Below are 23,178 nucleotides of genomic sequence, written 5' to 3' on the forward strand. Positions count from 1 at the left end.
TCACTTCTCGCAGAAGACACAACTAGTAACAATAACTTTCTCATCAGAGTTAGTTGCTAATACCCTTGCTCCGGGGCTTTGAATCCTTGGTGTCTTAGGTTTTCCATCTTCGCATGGTTTCTTGCTCATACACTTGCATCCGCACCTTGGCAGCATTTAGTTTCTTGAGCACTTCTAGGTGCTCTACCTCTCTACGCTTGTCTTCTAGTGTCCTTCGTCTGGCAGCATTTTCTACCTCTAACTTGACTCGCAGCCTAGCTTCTTCTAAGCTGCGTTTCACAGCCTCAGCTTCTTGCTCCGCTGTCCTCTTCTTATCTTCATCTTCGAGTCTCTGAAGCTCTTCTAGTTGGCGTTGTTGCTTAACCATTACTTCTAAAGCTGCTTGGTTAGTAGAAACTTCCGCCGCAGCCTCTTGTCTCTTGACAGATGACACGCTTGAACGTCTGGAGTTGACCTTTGAGTTGCTTAGAGACTGGGAGGAAGCACTTGAGGGCTGATAGTTGATACTTGACTTATGTGAGAGTTCAGACATGCACAAGGAATTGCTGTCCTTCCAGTGCAGCTCTACCTGGTTACTTTGACCTTCTTCCCTGCCTTTAAATTACACCTTACAGTCTTGATAATAGACATTGTCGCTGCTTCACAAGTATCAACTCTGCATCGTATATCATTGTCGGGAATGTCAATTTGACCCAAATTTACGTAGACAAGGTTTAGCTCTGTAGAGGTATGGCTAATCTTGATTAAGAGGTCTTCTAGTAGGTCTTCAGAGCAACAGCCTGTCGGTGACAGTTTTGCTTCCTTTACCAGAGCCTTCCACTTCTCATAGCTGACCCTGAAACGATGTTCGAGCTGTCTCCATCTTTCGTCGCTCAGTTCACTGCCCTTTTCAGTTAACCTCTCACCTTTTCGTGGCTCTTGTTGTGATATCTCATCAGCAGCCTCTGTATCATCATTCGCTGGCAGAAGTGACTCCACACCAGTCTGGGCCTCTTCCTGCTGCTCTGTTTGTTCTGATGAAGGCTTAAAGTTTGTGAGGTGTTCCTGCAGATGCTCAACTTGACCCACCCCATCTCTATCACCTATAGTGAAACTACCTCTTTCTGACATTCTAAATCAAATCAAATCAATTCTAGGTAAGGTTTGGATAAGTGAGTAGGTAATTTATTCTCTAATTCACTGTAATTTAAACCTTAGTACTGTAACGTCGGTATAGTGATTGGTGTGGAGTCAGACGCAGAGAGCAGAAGGTAGACAGGAAAAAACGCTTTAATGTCCTCAAGGAGAGTAACAGGGACAAACATGGGTGAAGCCCAAAACACAGGTGCAACAAAACCCAAAACCACTGTTACCAAAATACCGGACAGCGAAAACCCAAAAGAAAACAAACACCACAAATAATAAAGTAGAATAACCACAAGCCCGCACAAACACCAGCAGGCTAAACGAACTTAAATAACACCCATCCCAAAACCCCAACAAGGAACAGGTGAAAACAATTAGACAAAAACGAAAAGGAAAAAAGGGATCGGTGGCAGCTAGTAGACCGGCGAAGACCACCGCCGAGCGCCACCCAAACAGGAAGGGGAGCCACCTTCGGTGGTATTCGTGACAAGTATGTGGTATAAACATGTATAATGCTTGTAACAAAGGCTTGAACAAACACCTCATTGGTTGCTTATTACAAAAGGGAGGAAATCAAACTTCACATTTATTATTCCTGGCATGAATTCACACTTCATCCTTAATTATTATAACGTTACCATCCTAACATACACGCTTCAACCTTTATGAACTACACCCGATGACATGAAAATTTAGCTAACACAGCGCGGGATTACCTTCCCTCCAAAAGTGTGTTGCTACAATAAGGATCCCCGCTACAACAGAATTAGCTATGTAGTTCCGCTTGTCTTATCATTTCCCCCACACAGCGGACACGTAAACAATTCAAACAAAGGACAACGGCATAGACTTACAGGATAACTGTCAGTTACAAGTAGTGCACAGCGCTGCACCAGATCTTCAGTTTCTTGGCAATTTCTCACATGGAATAGCCTTCATTTCTCAGAACAAGAATAGACTGATGAGTTTCAGAAGAAAGTTATCCTGTAATCGAACCCACAAATGCTGAAGACCCAGATACTCAACGAGTCCAAAGAAGAGCAGTTTTATTGCTTCTTTAATCAGGATTTTTTTAAACAGTTTTCAGCTGTGCTAACATAATTGCAAAATGGTTTTCAAATGATAAATTAGCCTTTTAAAATGATAAACCTGGATTAGCTAACACAACGTGCCATTGGAACACAGAAGTGATGGTTGCTGATAATGGGCCTCTGTACACCTATGTAGATATTCCTTTAAAATCAGCCGTTTCCAGACACAGTAGTCATTTACAACGTCTACCCTGTATTTCTGATCAATTTTATGTTATTTTAATGGACAAAAAAATATTTGATTTTCTTTCAAAAACAAGGACATTTCTATGTGACCCCAAATCTTTGAACGGCAGTGTATATATTGTGTATAGTTTTGTTGAGGTGTGGTTTTCTATAAGCCCATGGGCTTCCAACCACACCATTAAAAACATGCTTTTCTACCCTCTTAGGAGGACAAGGTGTTCACCTTTAACTTCAACTTGTTCATGACTAACAACAGTGGAGACAAGTTACACCATATCTAACACCTGGTCTCCTCTGCCCTAATCTCCAGAGAAGTTAGCTGTGAGCACATCACAGAGGTACTGATCTATGGTTCTATACTGAACCAAAATATAAACGCAACATGCAACGATTTCAAAGATTTTACTTAGTTAGTTTTTTAAAAACCATTTTATTTTTACCTTTATTTAACTAGGCAAGTCAGTTAAGACAAATTCTTATTTTCAATGACGGCCTACCAGGGAACAGTGGGTTATAACTGCCTGTTCAGGGGCAGAAGGACAGATTTGTACCTTGTCAGCTCGGGGATTTGAACGTGCAACCTTTCAGTTACTAGTCCAATGCTGGAACCACTAGGCTACCCTGCCGCCCCATTTAAGGAATCCAGTCCATTGAAATAAATTCATTAGGCCCTAATTTATGGATTTCACATGAGTTCAGATATCCATCTGTTGTTCAGAGATGCCTTTAAAAAAAAGTAGGAGCGTGAATCAGCAAACCCATCAGTTTCTGGTGTGACCACCATATGCCTCAGTTGATCTGGCTGTTGATTGTGGCCTGTGGAATGTTGTCCCACTCCTCTACAATGGCCGTGAAGTTGCTGGATATTGAGGGAACTGAAACACGCTGTCGCACACGTCGATCCAGAGCATCCCAAACATGCTCAATGGGTGAATGTCTGGTGAGTATGCAGGCCAAGAAAGAAATGGGACATTTTCAGCTTCCATGAATTGTCTACAGATCCTTGCGACATTGGGCCGTGCATGACCATGCTGAAACACGGGGATGGCGGCTGATGAATGGCACAACAATGGGCCTCGGGAGCTCGTCACAGTATCTCTGCACATTCAAATTACCATTGATATCATACAATTGTGTTCATTGTCCGTAGTTTATGCCTGCCCATACCATAACCCCACGGCCACTCTGTTCACAACGTTGACATCAGCAAACCGCTCACCCACAAGATGTCTAACCATCTGCCCGGTTCATTTGAAACCTGGATTAATCCTTGTAAAGCACATCTCCAGCATGCCAGTGGTCATTGAAAGTGAGCATTTGCCCACTGGAGTTGGTTACAATGCCAAACTGCAGCCAGGTCAAGACCCTGGTGAGGACTACAAGCATACAGATGATCTTCCCTGAGATTGTATCTGACAGTTTGTGCAGAAATTCTTCAGTTGTCTTCAGGTTACACGTGGTCTGCGGTTGTGAGCCCGGTTGACGAACTGCCAAATTCTGTAAAACGACATTGAACGCGGCTTATGGTAGAGACATGAAAATGTAATTGTCTGGCAACAGCTCTGGTGGAAGTTCCAGCAATCATTCAAATTGCACACTCCCTCATAACTTGAGACATTGTGGCATTGTGTTGACAAAACTGCACTATTTAGTGGCCTTTATCCCCAGCGGTTTAATCAGATTCTTGACATGCCACACCTGTTAGGTGGATGGATTCTCTCAAAGTTAAAATGCTCACTAACTGGTAAGATACATTTGTGCACAAAACGTGAGAAATAAGTTGTGTAAGGAACATTTCAGGGATCTTTTATTTCAGCTCATGAAACTTGGGACCAACACTTTACATGTTATATTTTATTTGAGTTTCAGTTCCTATATCCACAATGTATTTGTCTGAAAGTGGGTAAACTGCCTACCCTCTCAGCAGAGGCAATTCCACACAAACACATGCAAAACAGGTCACCTACATGAAATATGATACGAGTTCAATTAAAACAGACACCCTAGCTCATGAGCTGTCAATAAGTTGAATGCTTGGACTTCAGTCATGCGACAGAACACTTTCCTTACATTTGTAATAAAGCGTTTGAATTAGAAAATTGAGCTTACGATTCCTGGATCTCTGAAGCACCTAAATGCCTACGTTCTCATTGGTATCGCTTTAGGAATAGTTGTGCACACAAAATAAATAATGAAGCCTACGCCATTGCATAATCAAATGCTTCTAACCAAAAGCCAACTATAGGCCTACCATTGTTGGATGATCATTGGCATCTAGCTGAAGACTAGGTGTCTGGAGCAATTTGACCAGTCAAATGTGATTCTGATTATCAAATAAACTAAGCTGACACTGAAATAGCCTGTTAATGACACTTCCATCAATGAACAAGCTGGACCACCGTCAACTTTAAAGATTTTAAGTGGCTGAATCACTTCTACCAGGATATGACTTGTGCCAACTATTGTAGTGCAATCTAGACCTATGTCACGTTCTGATGGGACCAGTTACAATTTAGCATTTCAATAACATGCAACTTGACACTGGCTGATGCAGTGTGTTGTGTACGGTCAGAATTGGGGTACCTGTTAACAGCCTTAAAGCATCCAGGTAAAATGTGTATAACTTGTGTATGAGCCTTAAATTCAAGGCATAACTAAGTGGTCAGACATACTCATGACAAGTCAACTTAAATCTACCAACACCCTTTGCAGTTACATAAGACTGTGTTTCTATAGCATGTCATTGTTCTCTATAGCATATGTGCTCAGCTATGCAGGGTGTGCCATTTCAAGTGATGTACTACAAAGCTTGTCTACAGAGGCTTTATAAGTTATGGAACGATAAAGGGGAATCTGTAGTAGAGCCATTAATTTTGGAATACAACTTGCCTCGAGCTTGATTGACGCAATATCTAGTAACACTAGCCTCAACATGGTTAATTCTTTTGATCTCATGGTCACGCCTTGCTACCAAAAGCAAGCAGTCTATGAAGCTGAGTGCTTAAATTAGTCACGCCACATCCTGCAGCAGTTAACTGAAAGTGGCCACAGTTAGAACTGCTGATCACCCCTTAAAGGCCAACATGAGTCTCAAGTGACATTAAAGCGTCGCACACAAAGCATTTATCTAGCCAACTTAGTTACCAAACAGAGTCCTCACTTGTGATATAATCCCCAAACTGGATGCAGCCACATCCCATAACAATCAGGACAAGGTACAGAGTGTAAGAAACATTTATTAAGAAACAGACTTAATTATATTCACAAACACCAAACACTCCTGATTCAGTCAGTGGTTTCATTTGTTACTGTGGAGAGAATAAAATGAAGTTAGCTCTCATCTAGGAATATGACATATAGAACAGATCTTTCCATCTCATACCATTGTATGGAGAGTGACTGGGGTCTGGGCCTAAGTGGTTCCTTTAGGTTGGTTCATTTGCCAGCTGAAGACTTTGACGTATTTAGCCCTAGGGTTGATGCCAGGCATTTCCCTCCCAGGACTAAGGCCTGTGTTGGAAGTAGTTGTGGAGGTCAACGGTCTTCTGGTGGTGAGGGTAGTGGGCTGAAATGCTATGATTGGACAGAGAGTCAGGTGTAAAACGCTGTAGCAGTTACCACCCTCTTTAGCTGCACAACTACCGAACACTTACTTGTTACAGGAACTCTAGTTAAGATGGTGCCAACTCCTGGAGAGTCTGCATCAAACCGCCAATATGCAAACAGCTTGTATAGGTCACTCAATGGATAGACACACCGTACTGTAATCCTAAAAAAAGAGAGCTGAACATTAAAACCACAAGTGCCTGTAGTGAGAGTTAATGACTGACGTGAATATTTGTTTTAACCAATGAGGCAGTAGATTATTAGTGAAGTCACGTACACAGAGGCAGTATCCCTGGTTTTGACTGGTGCGTCCACCGATTGGCTCTTGTGCTCAACATTGATCTCATTTTCATAGGTAACATGTTGATGGTCAACCTAGATGACAAGAGGACATCACAAGCCTGAACATAATTCAATGAAAATCAAACTATTGCAAGCCATGTCTATAAACTAAATGGTTGTTCCCTTGTCAGGCCTCATTAAAAATATAGACACCTGTCAGTAAAAGTGAATATTAATTTAAATATTCAGCCTGTATGCCGACTGAGATTGAGGCTTGCTAATCTCGTGGACCGATCCTGCAACTGAACCAATGACAGGATGCATTGATAACAGCAGTTCCTGCGTTTATTTGGACACATCAGGATTGGGCAAATTCTAAGACATAAGTAACCAGAACTAAGTCATGCAGCTGAACAAATTAAGCAAGATGAGTTCTGGGTTACCAGATTAGATGCTGACAAACTTATTTGAAGTAGTCACTGGTAGGGCCAGTCACTTGAATGAGTCAAATTGTATGGGTTGGACAGTTATACCTGGACCCTGGTACCACAGGCGTGGAGTCCAAAGCTAAAGAGAACCCTGGTGCCATCTGTCTCTTGAGGCCTGCAGGTAGAGTCTAGGAGAAAGGTGCTGTTGGGTTCAGCTCCAGGGATGGCCAGAGTCACATCAGTAACCACTGTCACCACCCCTTCAGTGGAACACACTAGAGAAAGTTGTGTTAGAGCTGGGCTAGAACAAAGGGAATGATCAACACTAAACAGTCAGGCAATAAATTAAGTTGCAGGCAAAGATGAGGCACTAGTAGTTACCTATGACCTCAGTAGTCTGGAAGAGACAAGCTTTGGCCAAGGAGCTCTTGACCTCCAAGGTCTTAGGAAGTCGTGAGTGAATTTCAAATGAGCCGTAGAACTGCTTCAAATTGATGTCCTGGGAAAAAAAAGAGAAGGTACATTTTAAATAATTATAACTCCTACTTGAGCCAACGACAAGACAATTTAAGTACTTGACCAATGAGCATCTCACCTTATAAGTGTAGCCAACAGAGAAGAGGGGCACTTCCAGGGTCAGACTCTTGCTGTCATTCTGCATGATGTAGCCCCGCTTGGCTGCCAGATTTGAGTTCAGAATGTAAGGGCCAACACCCACCTCCCACAGGTAGTCAAATGGCTTATGGACCATCTGGAAACTGATGCTTTCCTCATTGCAGACGCCTTTGAAGACCGGAGGAACTGACGAAGAGAAAAATCGGCACAATAGTTTAGTCAATAGTGCCAAGATGACATCAGGGGTAGATCGCTGGGCTGCGTCCACGTTAGGCAGTGGTCAGAACCTGAAGGCTCGGAAGACAATCTTGAGAAATAGAATTCCATCCCAGGTCTCTTATAGTTCAAGTCAACTTACAGACATCATTGAACTGAGCCACGACTGAGGCCAGGTAGTAGTAAGGCTCCTCGTGAGGCATGATGACCAACGTGTAGTTGATGTCCATCGAGAACTGAAGAAGCCCCTCTGGAGAGTACTATGGATATGAACACTCATTGAGAAGCAAAATCTTATATCCACAAACTAGGGGTGAATCTCAGGTCCCCAAAACCAATTGGAGAAAGTTAAGGGGAGGAACCTTGGATATCCTCCAATGAAAGTCACGAGGAAATACTGAGAAAAACCACAGTAGTTCATTAAAGAGTAAACATATATATTTCTCTTTACCAGCTTGTGAACAGCAGCATCCTCAAATGGCAGCCTGAGAATGTAGGCATGAAGGTAACCATTGGGCTGGGGGACCTTGGTAATGACGAGGCCACTTTTAGTCGCCTCTAGTATGGTGAAGTTGTGACCATTGAGCGTCACAGCCACCAGGTCAACATCATAGTAGAGGTTCCCCAGGTAAACAGTAAACACACGATCCTCAAGGACTGTTTCTGTGGTGGGAGAAGGACAACAGGGTCATTAGCAATCATGACCATGAGCTGAAGAGCCACTTCGGATAGGCTAGTAGAACTTACGGTTAATGATGGTGAGGTGCTGGATCAGAAGGGGTGTGTTCATGGGCCTGTGGAGGCGGAGTCTGGTCTCCACACCACAGTCATCAAGAAAGATTTGTTCGTAGTAGAGATGGACCACATAAAACTCATGGTACATGTTACCCATCACAAAGCTCTGGAAGAGTTGAAACAGTTGTGAAGCATCTGCCATTAGGTTATATGGTACAAAGTAGAATATTCAAGGTGTACAGAGGACATGAGTGACTGAAGCCATTTGCAGCTGCTCTACATCAGAATACAAGGTAAGCGTCTCCATGTGAATGGTCAGATGGCGGCCTAGTACGCTACTGACTTTTCTGTATCCTCCGGCAGCGTTGAAAGGGATGCTTATCTGGACAGTGGTGTCACTGATGTCCAGGCTGTAGCCTCGCTCTGCTGTGATGGGCTCATCCAGGAGCTGCCCATCCACCCCCATTGAAATCTTGATGCTCTCCAACCCAGAGAGGCCAGAGACCAGCGGGGACAGCAGAGTGGGGGTCTGCCAGACCAGCCCCGCCCCATCATACATCCCTTCACCTGGAAAGAGATTACAAGTGTTAAGACCCTATGGGCAATTCTTCCTCTGCAACTGAGTGATCAAAACATTTCCCAGATCTGAAATAACTTCATAGGTGAAAGTATTTTGCTTAACTGTGCCATCACTATTGCTTAAGACAAGCCAGTCCCTTCAGGTCTGAACAATGATAATGTGGAACCTGATAGTGCACTGGAACTTACTTGTGCTGCACGCAACAATCCAGTCCACCATCATAACCACCCATCTCTGCCTGGAGAACAGTATGGGATGGACCACCTCAACCACTGAACCATTGATCTGGAATTGAATAAAGGATGAAGTGTACTTGCCAACAGTACAAAAGGGGCATTTCAGTAGTCTAAATAAGTGGCTTCCTTCCCATCCTGCATAACCCTGGTTTTAAACAGTACGCAAAGTAAGACCCTCTTGGAATACAGCCACCAGTGTAGGTCGTTAATGTCAAATTAAGCAAGCCTGAAGACGACCAAGATAAAAGAAGCCATTGAACAGGACATTTAAATCCTCACCATGGAGACAGACCCCATGACAGACCGTGGTGTGTAGGGTGAGCGGAACACCAGTCTCCCCTGGGTGAGGTGGAACACGTAGCCCAGCTCCCGAGCCTCTGAGAATGACATGGGAATCAGCTGCTGCCCCTCCTGCTGGAACATCACCTGCCAGGTAGACGTGGCAGAGCTGTGGGCCTGATGGGGAACAAGAGACAGGGCATGCATGGTGGTATTGGGGACAAACTGGTGGAGCGCATCTAATTGACAATTTGCCAAATAGCCTTTAGCTTACTTTAGCAAGGGCAGCAGTCCAGGCATCCGTTGTACCAGACAGACAGGAAACGTCACTCCTCATTGACACCTACAGGGTAACACAACACTCTCCTATAAAAACACAAGCCCACCTCCACGAGCCCTGGATACAGTCTAGATCCATGCATAAGTACCTCCATATAGTTCTCCTCACAGCTGACTTCTCTGGGGGACCAGGGTAGAGGGAGGAAGCAGGTTGCATTCACAGTGTAGGTAGTTTCCACTCCACTTGCAGCAGTTGTGATCAAATTAAAGCTAAAAGTGAACACCTCATCGTCCTAAAACACAAAAGCAAGACCAACTGAGATACCTGGTAGTAATTTAACTAGAAAATATAGTTTAAAAGCCCTTCCCATGGGCACAGATATCAACTCAATGGCTACTCCACATTGGTTCAATGTAATTGAAATGTGGATTTAACCAGTGTGCCCATGGGTTGTGGCTTTGAAAAGACCACAATACACAGAAAATATATGAACCTGGTTGTCAGTGTGGCAGGAGAAGTAGGAGGCTCTGAGTTCAGCATGGCCAGGCAGAGGGAGGATACTGAACATGTAGCCACACTCTGACCCATACTGCTTAGTGATGGGGTGAACGCCATTAGCATCTGGATAGGGGTAAAGAACTGGATCAAATACTAAATAAAAATCAGTTTATTCTTAAGTTGTCCAACAGGCACAGTGAGAGACTGAAAAATACTGCAGGGAGAGACTTCCTGTCAGCACCAGCTACCAAACCCTGGCCAAGACATGTTAATATGCCAAGTTCATGAGCTGACCAAACCTGGTTTCAGACCCATTTTGCATCAGAATTAAGGTTAAAAGCCTACTTACCAACCGCTTCAAAGCGAGGTTCGTTCCCAGCAAATGAGAGTTGGGTTGTTACCAACAGGTATCGATCCCGGCATGCAGTCTCAATGGCCCCTATATAGACACACAAGGTGAGAATGTGAAGGGTGGAAACTAAAAGATTCTGACCAACAATTCATACTAGTGTTCTACAGCTTGTATAAAGGCTAATCTGACTAAATTTAAGTTTCTTACCTCTTGGAAGGTCAGAACAGCTTACACTAGGCCATACAGACAGCAGCACTAATACTCTGTAAGAAAAACAATAGCACAGGTCAATAAAGGTTGCCAGCATCAAAACACTTACTCAAAACATTTAAGCCCACCACCAAACTTACCCCAACAAAAACCCAAAAGCCATTGCCACTGAGCAGTAAATGTGTCTAACCAGGAACAGCTAGTAAACTACACCTGCTAGTTAACACAACATCAACTATCACGTACTGACAATATCCTAGTCAAAACAGCAGTTGATGCGTAGTATGTTCAATTTCTGGCACTTTTATATGGGGGTGGTGCTGTGATTGAGGTAATTAATTAGCTAATCGGGTCACATGGTTGGTCATCTTGCCAGAGCCTAGGGGCACAGCTAAATAGTCTGAAGTGGATTCGTCTCCTCATCTCTTCTCCTTCCCCCTTTCTTAGGATGTGTTTTCCATCTCCACTGAAAAACAATATAAACGGATCATGTAAAGTGTTGGTTCCATGTTTCATGAGCAGAAATAAAAGATCCCAGACATTTTCCAAACAAACGAAAAGCTTATTTCTATCAACCTTTGTTCACATTTTTTTTTACATCCCTGTTAGTGAGCATTTCTCCTTTGCAAAGATAATCCATCCACTTGACAGCTGTGGTATATCACGAAGCTGATTAAACAGCATGATCATTACACAGGTACACTTTGTGCTGGGGACAATAAAAGGCCACTCTAAAATTTGTCACACAACACAATGCCACAGATATCTCAAGTTTTGAAGGAGAGTGCAATTGGCATGCTGACTGCAAGAATGTCCACCAGAGCTGTTGCCAGAGAATTGAATGTTAATTTCCCTACCATAATCCGTATCCATCCGGCCTCACAACCACAGACCATGAGTAAGGCATTGTGTGGGCGAGTGGTTTGCTGATGTTAACGTTGTGAACCGACTGCCCATGGTGGCGGTGGGGTTATGGTATGGGCGGCATAAACTACAGACAATGAACACAATTGCATTTTATCTATGGCAATTTGACCCACTCCGGGATGCTGTCCTTAGAGGCAGAGTTTCAAAGAAAAGCCATATCTCATACTGGCCAATAAAAATAAAAGGTTAAGATGGGCAAAAGAACACAGACACTGGACAGAAGAACTCTGCCTAGAAGGCCAGCATCCCGGAGTCGCCTCTTCACTGTTGAGACTGGTGTTTTGCGGGTACTATTTAATGAAGCTGCCAGTTGATGACTTGTGAGGTGTTTGTTTCTCAAACTATACACTCTAATGTACTGTACTTGTCCTCTTGCTCAGTTGTGCACCGGGGCCTCCCACTCCTGTTTCTATTCTGGTTAGTGCCAGTTTGCGCTGTTTTGTGAAAGGAGTAGTGCACAGCGTTGCACCAGATCTTCAGTTTCTTGGCAATTTCTCACATGGCATAGCCTTCATGTCTCAGAACAAGAATAGACTGATGAGTTTCAGAAGAAAGTTATTTGTTTCTGTCCATTTTGAGCCTGTAATCGAACCCACAAATGCTGATGCTCCAGATACTCAACCAGTCCAAAGAAGAGCAGTTTTATTGCTTCTTTAATCAGCATTTTTCTAAACAGTTTTCAGCTGTGCTAACATAATTGCAAAAGGGTTTTCAAATGATCAATTAGCCTTTTAAAATAATAAACTTGGATTAGCTAACACAACGTGCCATTGGAACACAGGAGTGATGGTTGCTGATAATGGGCCTCTATGTAGATATTCCTTTAAAAATCAGCTGTTTCCAGACACAGTAGTCATTTACAACACCTATACTGTATTTCTGATCAATTTTATGTTATTTTAATGGACAACAAATGGGATTTTCTTTCAAAAACAAGGACATTTCTATATGACCCCAAATCTTTAAACGGTAGTGTATATATTGTGTATAGTTCTTTTGAGGTGTGGTTTTCTATAAGCCCATGGGCTTCCAACCACACCATTTAAATGTTTTATTTTAAATATATATTTTAATCTCCATTGTTGTTTATTTTCTTTGGTGCAAGTTGCTCAATGCTTTTCTACCCTCTTAGGAGGACACGGTGTTCACCTTTAACTTCAACTTGTTCATGACTAACAACAGTGGACAAGTTACACCATATCTACACTTTAACTTCAACTTGTTCATGACTAACAACAGTGGAGACTCTTCTGGTCTCTTCTGCCCTAATCTCCAGAGAAGTTAGCTGTGAGCACATCACAGAGGTACTGATCTATGGTTCTATACTTTCAGTTCTAGTCCAACGCTGGAACTACTAGGCTAGGGAACAGTGGGTTACAACTGCCTGTTCAGGGGCAGAAGGACAGATTTGTACCTTGTCAGCTCGGGGATTTGAACTTGCAACCGCCCCATATAAGGAATCCAGTCCATTGAAATAAATTAATTAGTCCCTAATCTATGGATTTCACATGAATTCAGATATCCATCTGTTGTTCACAGATGCCTTCAAAAAAAGTAGGAGCGTGAATCAGCAAACCCATCAGTTTCTGGTGTGACCACCATATGCCTCATGCGGTGCGACACATCTCATATAGTTGATCTGGCTGTTGATTGTGGCCTGTGGAATGTTGTCCCACTTCTCCACAATGGCTGTGCGAAGTTGCTGGATATTGGAGGGAACTGAAACACGCTGTCTTACATGTCGATCCAAAGCATCGCCAAACATGTATGCAGGCCAAGGAAGAAACGGGACATTTTCAGCTTCCATAAATTGGCTACAGATCCTTGCGACATTGGGCCGTGCATGACCATGCTGAAACACGGGGGGATGGCGGCTGATGAATGGCACGACAATGGGCCTCGGGAGCTCGTCACAGTATCTCTGCACATTGAAATTACCATTGATATAATACAATTGTGTTCATTGTCCGTAGTTTATGCCTGCCCATACCATAACCCCATGGCCACTCTGTTGACATCAGCAAACCTCTCACCCACAAGATGTCTACCATCTACCAAAGCACACATCTCCAGCATGCCAGTGGCCATTGAAAGTGAGCATTTGCCCACTGAAGTTGGTTACAATGCCAAACTGCAGCCAGGTCAAGACCCTGGTGAAGCATACAGATGATCTTCCCTGAGATTGTATCTGACAGATTGTGCAGAAATTCTTCAGTTGTCTAAACCCACAGTTTCATCAGCTGTCCGGGTAGCTGGTCTCAGATGATCCTGCAGATGAAGAAGCCGGAGGTCACGGGCTGGCGTGGTTACACGTGGTCTGCGGTTGTGAGGCCGGTTGGACGAACTGCCAAATTATGTAAAACGACGTTGAACGCGGTTTATGGTAGAGACATGAAAATGTAATTGTCTTGCAACAGCTCTGGTGGACGTTCCTGCAATCATGCAAATTGCACACTCCCTCATAACTTGAGACATCTGTGGCATTGTGTTGACAAAACTACACCATTTAGTGGCCTTTTATCCCCAGCGGTTTAATCAGCTTCTTGACATGTCAGGTGGATGGATTATCTCAGCAAAGTTAAAATGCTCACTAACTGGTAAGATACATTTGTGCACAAAACGTGAGAAATAAGTTGTGTATGGAACATTTCAGGGATCTTTTATTTCAACTCATGAAACATGTGACCAACACTTAATGTTATTTATACTTGTTCATTTTCAGTCCCTAAACCCACAATATATTTGTCTGAAAGTGGGTAAACTGCCTACTCTCTCAGCAGAGGCAATTTTACACAAACACGTGCAAAACAGGTAGCTGACATTAAATATACGAGTTCAATCAAACGTCGACACCCTAGTTCATGAGCTGTCCATTAGTCATGAGTTGAATGCGTGGCGTTTTCACCGATCATGTGACAAAAAAAACCTTTCATTACATTGTTTTGTAATTAAATTTAGAATTAGGAAATGTATATATATTCTCACAGCGAGCCATGTGACCGTAGGCATTTTCAGAGCTCCAGGAATCGTAAGTTGTGTACACAAATCCAAAAATAGGCCTATGCCATTGCATAATCAAATGCTTCCACCCAAAAGTAAACTATAGGCCTACCATTGTTGGATGAGCATTGATGTCTAGCTGAAGGCTAGTTGTCTGGAGCAATTTGACCAGTCAAATGTGATTCTGATTATCAAATCTAAGCTGACACCGAAATAGCCTGTTAATGACACTTCCATCAATGAACAAGCTGGACCACCGTCAACTTTAAAGATTAAGTGGCTGAATCACTTCTACCAGGATATGACTTGTGCCAACTGTCGTAGTGTAATCTAGACCTATGCCACATTCTGATGGGACTAATTACAATTTAGCATTTCAGTCACACAACTTGACACTGGCTGATGCAGTGTGTTGTGTAAGGTCAAAATTGGGGTACATGTTAACAGCATCCAGGTAAAATGTGTATAACTCGACAGTGTATGAGCCTTAAATTATAGGCATAACCAAGTGGTCAGCCACTCATTCTAACACCCTTTGAATTCACAGACATTTAAACAGCATGGTAAAAAAAGCAGCAATAGCCTTATATTGTTCTGTCTACAGAGGCTTTAAGTTCTAGGATGAGTAGGAGTCATCTGTAGTTACCCATTGATTTGGACTAATATAGCGTAATGCCACGAGCTTGCTTTAATCCATTTCTAGTAAAACTAGCCTCAACATGGTCACACCTTGCTGCCAAAATGCAGTTTATGGATCTGTGTGCTTAGATTCAGGCCCCATCCTGCAGCAGTTGACCAAAAGTGGCAGGGTGGCCACAGTTAGAATTGCTGATCACCCCTTAAAGGCCAACATGTGTCGTAAGTGACTGAGATGAAAGATATTCAAATGCGTCGCACACAAAGACTTTACCTAGCCAACTTAGTTACCAAACAAAGTCCTCACTTGTGATATAATCCCCAAACTGGATGCAGCCACATCCCATAACAATCAGGACAAGGTACAGCTTGGAAGACATTTTTTATTAAGAACCAGACTTATTTATATTCAAAAACACCGCAATCACTCCCGATTCAGTCAGTGGTTTCATTTGTTCCTGTGGAGAGAATAAAATGAAGCTAGATCTCATCTAGGAATATGACATGTAGAACAGATCTCTCCATCTCATACCATTGTATGGAGAGTGACTGGGGTCTGGGCCTAAGTGGTTCCTTTAGGTTGGTTCATTTGCCAGCTGAAGACTTTGACGTATTTAGCCCTAGGGTTGATGCCAGGCATTTCCCTCCCAGGACTAAGGCCCGTGTTGGAAGTAGTTGTGGAGGTCAACGGTCTTCTGGTGGTGGGTGGAAAGGTGGGCTGAAATGCTATGATTGGACAGAGAGTCAGGTTTAAAAAGCTGTAGCAGTTTTACCACCCTCTTTAGCTGCACAACTACCGAACACTTACTTTTTACAGCTTCTCTAGTCAAGATGGTGCCAACTCCTGGAGAGTCTGCCTCAAACCGCCAATATGCAAACAGCTTGTATAGGTCACTCAGTGGATAGACACACCGAACTGTCACCCTAAAAGAGAACTGAACATTAAAGCCACAAGTGCCTGTAGTGGGAGTTAATGACTGACGTAAATATTTTTAATTCAACCAATGAGGTAGATTATCAGTGAAGTCACGTACACAGAGGCAGTATCCCTGGTTTTGACTGGTGCGTTCACAGATTGGCTCTTGTGCTCAATGTTGATATCATTTTCGTAGGTAACATGCTGATGGTCAACCTAGATGACAAGAGGATGTCACAAGCCTGAACATGATTCATTGAATATCAAACTGTTGCAAGCCAAAAAAAAACTAAATGGCTGTTCCCTTGTCAGGCCTCGTGAGAAATATAGACACCTGTCAGTCAATGTCTGAATATTAATTTAAATATTCAGCCTGTATGTTGACAGTTTGAGATGGCGGCTTGCTGATCTCGTGGACCGATTCTGCGCCTGAACCAATGATAACAGCAGTAGTTCCAGCGTTTATTTGGACGCATCAGGATTGGGCAAATTCTAAGACAAATGTAACCAGAACTAAGTCATGCAGCTGAACAAATTAAGCCAGATGAGTTCTGGGTTACCAGGTTAGATGCTGACAAACTTATTTGAAGTAGTCACTGGTAGGGCCAGTCACTTGAATGAGTCAAATTGTATGGGTTGGACAGTTATACCTGGACCCTGGTACCACAGGTGTGGAGTCCAAAGCTAAAGAGAGCCCTGGTGTCATCAGTCTCTTGAGGCCTGCAGGTGGAGTCCAGGAGAAAGGTTCCATTGGGTTCAGCTCCAGGGATGGCCAGAGTCACATCAGTAACCACTGTCACCACCCCTTCAGTGGAACACACTAGAGAAAGTTGTTAGAGCTGGGCTAGAACAAGGTGAACGATTAACACTAAACAGTCAGGCAATAAATTAAGTTGCAGGCAAAGATGAGGCACTAGTAGTTACCTATGACCTCAGTAGTCTGGAAGAGACAAGCTTTGGCCAAGGAACTCTTGACCTCCAAGGTCTTAGGAAGTCGTGAGTGAATTTCAAATGAGCCGTTGAACTGCTTCAAATTGATGTCCTGGGAAAAAAGCAAAAGGTACATTTTAAATAATTATAACTCCTACTTGAGCCAACAACAAGCCAATTTAAGCACTTGACCAATGAGCATCTCACCTTATAAGTGTAGCCAACAGAGAAGAGGGGCACTTCCAGGGTCAGACTCTTGCTGTCATTCTGCATGATGTAGCCCCGCTTGGCTGCCAGATTTGTGGTCAGAATGTAGGGGCCAACACCCACCTCCCACAGGTAGTCAAATGGCTTATGGTCCATATGGAAACGGATGCTTTTCTCATTGCAGACGCCTTTGAAGACCGGAGGAACTGACGAAGAAAAGATCGGCCCAATAGTTTAGTCAATAGTGCCAAAATGACAGGGGTAAACAGTGGTAGATCACTGGGCTGCGTCCACGTTAAGGCAGTGGTCAGAACCAGGAGGCTCGGAAGACTGAGAAATATCACTTCCAGCCTAGGTCTCTTAATAAAGTTCAAGTCAACTTACAGACATCATTAAACTGAGCCACGACTGAGGCCAGGTAGTAGAAGGGCTCCTCTTGAGGCAGGATTACCAACGTGTAGTTGATGGCCAACGAGAACTGAAGAAGCCCCTCTGGCGAGTACTATGGATATGAACTCATTTAGAAACAAATCTTACATCCACATATTAGGGGTGAATCCGAGGTCCCCAAAACAAATTGAAAAATGTTGAGGAACCTGGGATCTCTTCCAATAACAAATGTCATGAGAATTTTCTATCCCAATGATTATAACCACAATCAAGCTTTGACCAATTCCCGAGGTTTGTAAGACCCTGGGTTTAATAAATAGGAAAAGACTCAGCTTAAGCCAAAGGTAGTCCTTTATTCACGAGAAGGTGCTAAGAAACCTATCATGCGCACAGCCTTCTATATAACTCCTACAAGTGTATCTGTTCCTCCCTGGTGGGGGGGGGGGGGGACTTTCACCTGTCCTTGGTCTCACAGTACTAACACATGTTGTGCTGCCATCCTGTTAGAAGGTAACAGATTATTTTATTACAATGGTTAAATTGGATTTACATTGTGTTCAATGGTGTCATTTGCCCCTTAGTGGCGCTTTCTGGTACTTAGAAAGACAACGCAAACGGGAAGTTCAGAATTTGTTTTGCACGCATAGAAGCAGCTACAAACGCTACGGTGCAGGTCTTTCAATGTAGTTATTTGTCACGCTTCAGCCTTGGAAAAACATTTGTTTGTAAGTTCGATTCAAGCATTTAGCTAATGATGATAATCTTGTTATTGATAGAGTTTCTTACATATCAATGTTGGTTGCATTTACTCACATATTGCAATGCCTTGTGTATGTCGTTAGCTGTATTACTTTGCTCATGCGTCATGCAAACGAATTGTAAAATATACAATACTGTAGTTTTGTTACTGTTTCTAGTGTAATATGCTTTGTTATTCTACATAGATTGTTATTATTAGAGTAATGAAAGGAGCAATTACCATATGGTTAACAATTAGCTATATGGTTTGGCATCATGCCAGATGCATGGTACCTTAGCGCGTGCTTTGTACAGCTACAGTTTAATGTACAGCTACAGTATGTCGGTGTGAATTGAACACTAAAGTATATTATTTTCTGTATTTTGCAGTTTCACAACATAAACGTTTTCAATATATTCATTCAAGAAAAGTCACGCCTTGAGAGTTTTATTGAAGACTTAGTTGTTAGCTATCTGTCTAGTTTTGCATGGGAACGCAACTCAAGGGCAGAATACATGTGTTGTCAGTTCCTCTTTATCACACAAACACAATGTTCCCACAATATTCTAGTATTGTGTCTAAACACATAGTCTAAGCTTCTGTAACTATTAGGGTGAAATACTTCAGTCATAACTCTTAATGTCATTCAGATAATCTTATTACATTAAACATAAATTCCCTTATCAAGAAGCCATGAGGAAATACTGAGGAAAACCACAGTTCATTAGAGTAAAAATAAGTATTTCTCTTTACCAGCTTGTGAACAACAGCATCCTCAAATGGTACCCTGAGAATGTAGGCATGTAGGGTACTATTGGGCTGGGGGACCATGGTTATGACGAGGCCACTTTTATTCGCCTCTAGTATGGTGAAGTTGTGACCATTGATCGTCACAGCCACCAGGTCAACATCGTAGGAGAGATTCCCCAGGTAAACAGTAAACACACGATCCTCAAGGACTGTTTCTGTGGTGGGAGAAGGACAACAGGGTTAGCAATCATGACCATGGAGCTGAAGAGCCACTTCGGATAGGTTAGTAAAACTTACCGTTAATGATGGTGAGGTGCTGGATCAGAAGGGGTGTGTTCATGGGCCTGTGGAGGCGGAGTCTGGTCTCCACACCACAGTCATCAAGAAAGATTTGTTCATAGTAGAGATGGACCACATAGAATTCATGGTACATGTTGCCCATCACAAAGCTCTGGAAGAGTTGAAACCGTTATGAAGCATCTGCCATTAGGTTATATGGTACAAAGTAGAATATTCAAGGTGTACAGAGGACATGAGTGACTGAAGCCATTTGCAGCTTCTCTGCATCAGAATACAAGGTAAGTGTCTCCATGTGAATGGTGAGATGCCAGTCTAGTACGCTACTGACTTTTCTGTATCCTCCGGCAGCGTTGAAAGGGATGCTGATCTGGACAGTGGTGTCACTTATGTCCAGGCTGTAGCCTCGCTCTGCTGTGATGGGCTCATCCAGGAGCTGCCCATCCACCCCCATTGAGATCTTGCTGCTCTCCAAACCAGAGAGGCCAGAGACCAGCGGGGACAGCAGCGTGGGGGTCTGCCAGACCAGCCCCGTCCCATCATACATCCCTTCATCTGGAAAGAAATTACAAGTGTTAAGACCCTGTGAGCAATTCTTCCTCTGCAACTGAGTGATCGAAACATCTCACCGATCTGAAATAACTTCATAGGTGAAAGTATTATTTGCTTAACTGTGCCATCGCTATTGCTTAAGACAAGCCAGTCCCTTCAGGTCTGAACCATGATAATGTGGAACCTGATATTGCACTGGAACTTACTTGTGCTGCACGCAACAATCCAGTCCACCATCATAACCACCCATCTCTGCCTGGAGAACAGTATGGGATGGACCACCTCCACCACTGAACCATTGATCTGGAATTGAATAAAGGATGAAGTGTACTTGCCAATAGTACAAAAGGGGCATTTCAGTAGTCTAAATAAGTGGCTTCCTTCCCATCCTGCATAACCCTGGTTTTAAACATTACGCAATGTAAGACCCTCTTGGATTACAGCCACCAGTCTAGGTCGTTAATGTCAAATTAAGCAAGCCTGAAGACAACCAAGATAAAGGAAGCCATTGAACATGACATTTAAATCCTCACCATGGAGACAGACCCCATAACAGACCGTGGTGTGTAGGGTGAGCGGAACACCAGTCTCCCTGGGTGAGGTGGAACACGTAGCCCAGCTCCCGAGCCTCTGAGAATGACATGGGAATCAGCTGCTGCCCCTCCTGCTGGAACATCACCTGCCAGGTAGACGTGGCAGAGCTGTGGGCCTGATGGGGAACAAGAGACAGGGCATGCATGGTGGTATTGGGGACAAACTGGTGGAGCTCATCTAATTGACAATTTGCCAAATAGCCTTTAGCTTACTTTAGCAAGGGCAGCAGTCCAGGCATCCGTTGTACCAGACAGACAAGAAACGTCACTCCTCATTGACACCTACAGGGTAACATAACACTCTCCTATAAAAATACACAAGCCCACCTCCACGAGCCCTGATACAGTCTAGATCCATGCATAAGTACCTCCATATAGTTCTCCTCACAGCTGACTTCTCTGGGGGACCAGGGTAGAGGGAGGGGGCAGGTTGCATTCACAGAGTAGGTGGCTTCCACTCCATTCACATCAATTGTGATCAAGTTAAAGCTAAAAGTGAACACCTCATCATCCTAAGATACAAAAACAAGACCTTCAACTGAGATACCTGGTAGTAATTTAACTAGAAAATATAGTTTAAAAGCCCTTCCCATGGGCACAGATATCAACTCAATGGCTACTCCACATTGGTTCAATGTAATTGAAATGTTGATTTAACCAGTGTGCCCATGGGTTGTGGCTTTTAAAAGACCACAATGCACAGAAAATATATGAACCTGGTTGTCAGTGTGGCAGGAGAAGTAGGAGGCTCTGAGTTCAGCAAGGCCAGGCAGAGGGAGGATACTGAACATGTAGCCACACTCTGACCCATACTGCTTAGTGATGGGGTGAACGCCATCAGAATCTAGATAGGGGTAAAGAACTGGGTCATATCAAATGATTTGAATATGCTCAAGTCCAATACTAAATAAAAATCAGTTTATTCTTACGTGGTCCAACAGGCACAGAGAGACTGAAATATACTGCAGGGAGAGACTTGTCAGCACCAGCTACCAAACCCTGGCCAAGACATGTTAAGATGCCAAGTTCATGAGCTGACCAAACCTGGTTTCAGACCCATTTTGCAGCAGACTTAACGTTAAAAGCCTACTTACCAACCGCTTCAAAGCGAGGTTCGTTCCCAGCAAATGAGAGTTGGGTTGTTACCAACAGGTATCGATCCCGGCATGCAGTCTCAATGGCCCCTATATAGACACACAAGGTGAGAATCTGAAGGGTGGAAACTAAAAGATTCTGACCAACAATTCAAACAAGTGTTCTACAGCTTGTATAAAGGCTAAGCTGACTCAATTTAAGTTTCTTACCTCTTGGAAGGTCAGAACATCTTACACTAGGCCATACAGACAGGAGTACAAATACTCTGTAAGAAAAACAATAGCACAGGTCAATAAAGGTTGCCAGCATCAAAACACTTATTCAAAACATTTAAGCCCACCACCAAACTTACCCCATCCAACACCCAAAAGCCATTGCTCCGTAGAAGTGTCTAACCCTAGCCAGGAACAGCTATTAAACTACACCTGCTAGTTGACACAACATCAACTATCACGTACTGACAGTATCCTAGTCAAAACAACAGTTGATAAGTAGCATGTTCTCTGGCACTTTTATATGGGGGTGGTGCTGTGATTGAGGTAATTAATTAGCTAATTGGGTCACATGGTTGGTCATCTTGCCAGAGCCTAGGGGCACAGCTAAATAGTCTGAAGTGGATTCGTCTCCTCATCTCTTCTCCTTCCTCCTTTCTTAGGATGTGTTTTCCATCTCCACTGAATAACAACATAAACGGATCATGTAAAGTGTTGGTTCCATGTTTCATGAGCAGAAATAAAAGATCCCAGACATTTTCCATACGAACGAAAAGCTTATTTCTATCAAACTTTGTGCACAAATTTGTTTACATCCCTGTTAGTGAGCATTTCTCCTTTGCCAAGATAATCCATCCACTTGACAGCTGTGGCATATCAAGAAGCTGATTAAACAGCATGATCATTACACAGGTACACCTTGTGCTGGGGACAATGAAAGGCCACTCTAAAATGTGTCACACAACACAATGCCACAGATATCTCAAGTTTTGAAGGTGAGTGCAATTGGCATGCTGACTGCAAGAATGTCCAACTGAGCTGTTGCCAGAGAATTGAATGTTCCTTTCTCTATCATAAGCCACATCCATCCGGCCTCACAACCACAGACCATGAGTATGGCGTTGTGTGGGCGAGTGGTTTGCTGATGTTAACGTTGTGAACCGAGTGCCCATGGTGGCGGTGGGGTTATGGTATGGGCGGCATAAGCTACGGACAACGAACACAATTGCATTTTATCTATGGCAATTTGACCCCACTCCGAGATGCTGTCCTTCTAGGCAGAGTTTCAAAGGAAAAGCCATATCTCAGACTGGCCAATAAAAACAAAAGATTAAGATGGGCAAAAGTACACAGACACTGGACAGAAGAACTCTGCCTAGAAGGCCAGCATCCCGGAGTCGCCTCTTCACTGTTGAGACTGGTGTTTTGCGGGTA

The 23,178-nt window shown here is 43.3% G+C and overlaps 1 protein-coding gene and 1 pseudogene across 2 annotated transcripts; both read right to left on the bottom strand.

The window, feature by feature from the left end:
* Window positions 1–5,783: 5,783 nt before the first annotated feature.
* LOC124013662 lies at window positions 5,784–10,991 on the bottom strand. 2 transcript variants are annotated; one of them, XM_046328035.1, is made up of 18 exons: window positions 10,860–10,991; window positions 10,717–10,772; window positions 10,507–10,596; window positions 10,153–10,280; window positions 9,808–9,951; window positions 9,654–9,722; window positions 9,380–9,556; window positions 9,053–9,149; window positions 8,628–8,851; window positions 8,297–8,450; window positions 8,001–8,212; window positions 7,692–7,809; window positions 7,314–7,519; window positions 7,100–7,217; window positions 6,824–6,993; window positions 6,286–6,383; window positions 6,056–6,171; window positions 5,784–5,975 (listed from the first exon to the last, which is right to left on the bottom strand). In XM_046328035.1, exons 1-18 carry the CDS (start codon window positions 10,880–10,882, stop codon window positions 5,815–5,817), a joined length of 2,361 nt encoding a protein of 786 aa, XP_046183991.1. In that variant the 5' UTR covers window positions 10,883–10,991; the 3' UTR covers window positions 5,784–5,814. The 2 variants fall into 2 exon arrangements, 1 of the variants encoding a protein (XP_046183991.1); XR_006834908.1 differs by lacking the exon at window positions 6,286–6,383.
* Window positions 10,992–15,647: 4,656 nt separating this feature from the next.
* On the bottom strand, window positions 15,648–22,259 carry LOC124013661 (annotated as a pseudogene).
* Window positions 22,260–23,178: the final 919 nt, after the last annotated feature.

The sequence above is a fragment of the Oncorhynchus gorbuscha genome, linkage group LG25 (genome assembly GCF_021184085.1).
Source record: "Oncorhynchus gorbuscha isolate QuinsamMale2020 ecotype Even-year linkage group LG25, OgorEven_v1.0, whole genome shotgun sequence".
NCBI classification, from domain to species: Eukaryota; Metazoa; Chordata; class Actinopteri; order Salmoniformes; family Salmonidae; genus Oncorhynchus; species Oncorhynchus gorbuscha.

Bases quoted from the DNA above. Each gene is read 5' to 3' on its own strand.
- LOC124013662 (XM_046328035.1), bottom strand. From the start codon at position 10,882: ATGGCTTTTGGGTTTTTGTTGGG. The intron at 8,451-8,627 runs GTCAGTAGCGTA...CAACTCTTCCAG, and splicing joins CTGCCGGAGGATACAGAAAA to AGCTTTGTGATGGGTAACAT. The intron at 6,994-7,099 runs GTAACTACTAGT...AACTTTCTCTAG, and splicing joins CCAGACTACTGAGGTCATAG to TGTGTTCCACTGAAGGGGTG.